This window comes from Lentinus tigrinus (genome assembly GCF_003813185.1).
Source record: "Lentinus tigrinus ALCF2SS1-7 unplaced genomic scaffold L226scaffold_57, whole genome shotgun sequence".
In the NCBI taxonomy this organism is placed as follows: domain Eukaryota; kingdom Fungi; phylum Basidiomycota; class Agaricomycetes; order Polyporales; family Polyporaceae; genus Lentinus; species Lentinus tigrinus.
The window spans coordinates 146,533-149,927 of record NW_027137966.1 but is presented as its reverse complement, the minus strand read 5'-3'; the positions used below and the strand labels follow the sequence as shown (position 1 = coordinate 149,927).

The window sequence follows — 3,395 nt, the reverse complement described above, 5'->3', positions numbered from 1 at the left end:
GGCGGCGGGGAGCTCGTAGGAGCGGCGGGGTCTTAGGGGGATCGGCGAGGGGGTTCGCGACAGTTTGAAGGTGGTGGCAGAATTAAACCCCTCGCGGTGGGCTCCAAAATGATGCGTCGACTACGGGGCCAAGCAGGATGTAACAACCCACCTTAACACCCAAAGTCTATTGCTGTTTGTGCGAGAGGTACTTTCTGGTTCCCTTCGTTAACTGCGCGGCCAAACGGGGAGCGGTATTCGATCGGCGAGGACCTGGCGACGTCGGCGAAGGCGGCGGCGGCGGACTGTGGAACAAGCGACTTCGACGAGTGAAACGTATCGGCGGCGGCGGACGGCGGAACAAGCGATTTCGACGAGTGAAACGTATCGGCGACGGGGAACGGCGATGTTAAACCAAACGGCGGCGAAAGAGAAGTGTAAAGCGGCGATGAGTTCAGACAAGCGGCGACAGGCTTTTTCCTCTCGAGATCTTAGCTCTGTGGGGTGAAGTGACCTGGGATTCTTCGCTGGCTACTCTGGCTAGTCTATGTACCTACGGCGCCAGGGCAACACCCTCGGCGACCTAATGAAACCGGTCGGCGGCGCGTGATTGTGGCTGCCGCCCTCGCCCGAGCCCCGCGTGAGATAAGGATCCGCCGATAACAAGAGGGACAGCGCTGCCCTCGCCGACGACGCCGCCGCAGCGACGGAGCCCCCCCTCCCGAGAGCAGGACCCCGCTCGCTGTGTAGAACGGCCCCGTAAAGGCGAAAGAAGAGGGTGCGCTCTCAAGATGAAGAATGGCGGTGCTCAACACCGAGCGCCCCGAAAATTTTGGATTGGGCATGCTTAGGAATGCGACAATCCATCGCAGCACAGAAATCCAGATCGTGCTGGGGTTCTGGCACTCTGCAGCCCGGTCTCTGGAAAACGCCGCAGAAACGCATGCGGGTGCGGGGAGTGAGCGTCCTGGATTGTTCTGGCATGCCGAGCGCCCCGAAAATTGTGGATTGGGCATGCTTAGGAGTGCTACAATCCATCGCAGCACAGAAATTCAGGTTGTGCTGGGGTTCTGGCACTCTGCAGCCCGGTCTCTGGAAAATGCTGCAGAAACGCATGCAAAGTAGACAGTGCCTCACATTGGTATAAGAGCAAACATTGGCTTGCAAGATACATTTCAAACAATCAGAACTTGTCCATATCCACTCCTTCATCAGTGTCATATCCTCCTTCTCCCAACTCCCTCTCAATATCCTCCCGCATCTCTGCACTGAAGTTCGCCTCCATATAACGCTGCCACTGTTTCGCAAGCCTAGGTGATGTGGCAAAGGAGAGACCAACCTCCAGCACCACCTTCTCCTGGTCTGCTGGGTGGACCTCACGCAGACTGGTGCCATGGGGCCGGCCTGGCTGCCAACCCACCACTGAGTTCCCTGCGGCCTCAATCATGATGCCGTACTCGGTGATGAAGAAGTTGCCACCTGCACAGGGGCCTTCAGGGCGGTCGAGGGTCCAGGAGATGGTCCATTTATGGGGACATCCCTCCTTGTGAATACGTCTGGACATAAGTCAGGCCATTATAACTGCAACATAGAGAAAGCTGAGACATACCGGGAATAGTTGATTGAGAACATTGCCGATGGAGGTGCAAGTTCGGCAGCCTCGAACTCGAAGACTCCAGGGTATCCTGCTCCTTCCGCCGCACAGTCGTGCAAGTGGTAGTTACCCAACTTGACATAGCTGCCAGTACCACCACCCATACGCGGCATGAAGTTCTTGTGCAGGTAGTCCTCGTACGCTCTGAGCACCTCCGACGGAAGCTTGCCCTTGGCCATGTTCCAGAAGAAGGCACAGATCGAGCTCTCACGAAACCGCAAGTTCTGGATGAACTCGGGATCTTGCTCAAGCTTCTTTGATGTGAGGTTGCGTGCCCAATCGAAACCTGGCTGGTGGCGGGCCCCTGCAGTGATGCCCACATGGCTGATCCAACCAGGATCATCGAGCTGCAAAAATGGCTTTAGGACCAGTGCCTTAGAGAGCTTGTTGGTCACGCACCCGGACATTCTTTTTATAACCACGTGCCTCTAGCACTGACTCAACAATGCCTTTGATGATCCCAGGCTGCGGGCACCAATTACGGATGACAAAGGCAATAAGACTGCCATCTGCCTTGTCGATGTAGAGAGTGCTGCGGTCATGGCGGGCAATGTGCTGCAGCTTGCCATGGTCAAGCAGGAAGAGTGGAAACCGCCCTCCACGGCGGTCATGTAGCTTCCCCGTCTGGCAGTGCTTCTCCCATAACTTTTGGATCGCCTCGGACTCGCAGACCCAATGGGCATAGGGAGGATATTGCTGTGGGAGCTTCTCAACCTCCACAACATCACAATGCTCCCTGAGCCACTTCTCACGCATCTCCTCGGTGACTGCAGCATGATTGAGACAGCATGAAGCCACAATCTTCTTGCGGTGCGCTGCATATGCGTCACGGGCAGTGCGGAAGATGTAGATCTTCGCACCAAGCATAGGCGGCACTGGGTTCCTGTCACAGAATCCAATAAACTCTGCGAAAGGATCCCTAGGCTGAGCATTGCCTGGAAGATGCCTGCATGCTAAGCCCTGTAATGCTTGTATGACACGGAGACGTGGCTCATGGAAAACAGCGTGTGCGAGGTCTTCCAATAGCCCAGACTTTTGACCAAAAGCCTGGGCAATTGCAGCCCATCCTGCAGCCTTAATAGCAGCCAGTTTAGCCTCTGCAGCTTTCTTGGAAGCGCGGCTGCGAGTCATAGCCTACAAGTAACAGATCAAACCTACAGGACATAAGGCAAGCAAGTGCAGGGTGACGTACAGGCTAACTTGAACTATAACTATGTATTTCAATCAAAATCGGTTCCAAAAGTTCTAATAGAACACTTACAGTGTGGGGTTTGGGATACTAGGAGGGAGAGTGTGAGGCGAGTATGTGCAGGATGAAGCCGAGATGGTTGTGGTCGGGAAGAAGGAAAAATTGTCGCCAGCACATCACTGTGACAGGTCACAAAGAAGGTGTCACAACTTAGCAAACACGCTCTGCAGCCAGTATATACATTGTACCGCTCCACTGGTAAGGTGCACAGCTAGGAAATATGTACATTAAAGTCTACTGAGTTTCTTACCAAGCTGGATCGGCATGCACACGACTGGGCCGGTAGCGCACATGGCCACACACAAATGCCGCCAGGTGCAGCATGCAACTGCACGGGAGAACCCGCATGGCACCACAAACCAACATTCCGCCAAGCCAGAACATTGCGAGCGATACCTGTGATGTTCCTTGCGGCCTCGCATGCCAGCGGAACTGCTGGATGCACCTGCTCGGGCAGACACTGCACCACAGTGCACAGGAACTCCAGCCTTTGCTCAGGAGGAACCCAGCGCA

At 55.2% G+C, this 3,395-nt stretch overlaps 1 protein-coding gene across 1 annotated transcript; it reads right to left on the bottom strand.

Moving 5' to 3' along the window:
* Positions 1–1,162: 1,162 nt before the first annotated feature.
* L226DRAFT_473006 (uncharacterized protein) lies at positions 1,163–2,764 on the bottom strand (the record flags this gene model as incomplete). Its single annotated transcript, XM_067676501.1, has 3 exons — positions 1,163–1,535; positions 1,568–1,980; positions 2,033–2,764. 3 exons carry the CDS (start codon positions 2,762–2,764, stop codon positions 1,163–1,165), a joined length of 1,518 nt encoding a protein of 505 aa, XP_067529305.1.
* Positions 2,765–3,395: the final 631 nt, after the last annotated feature.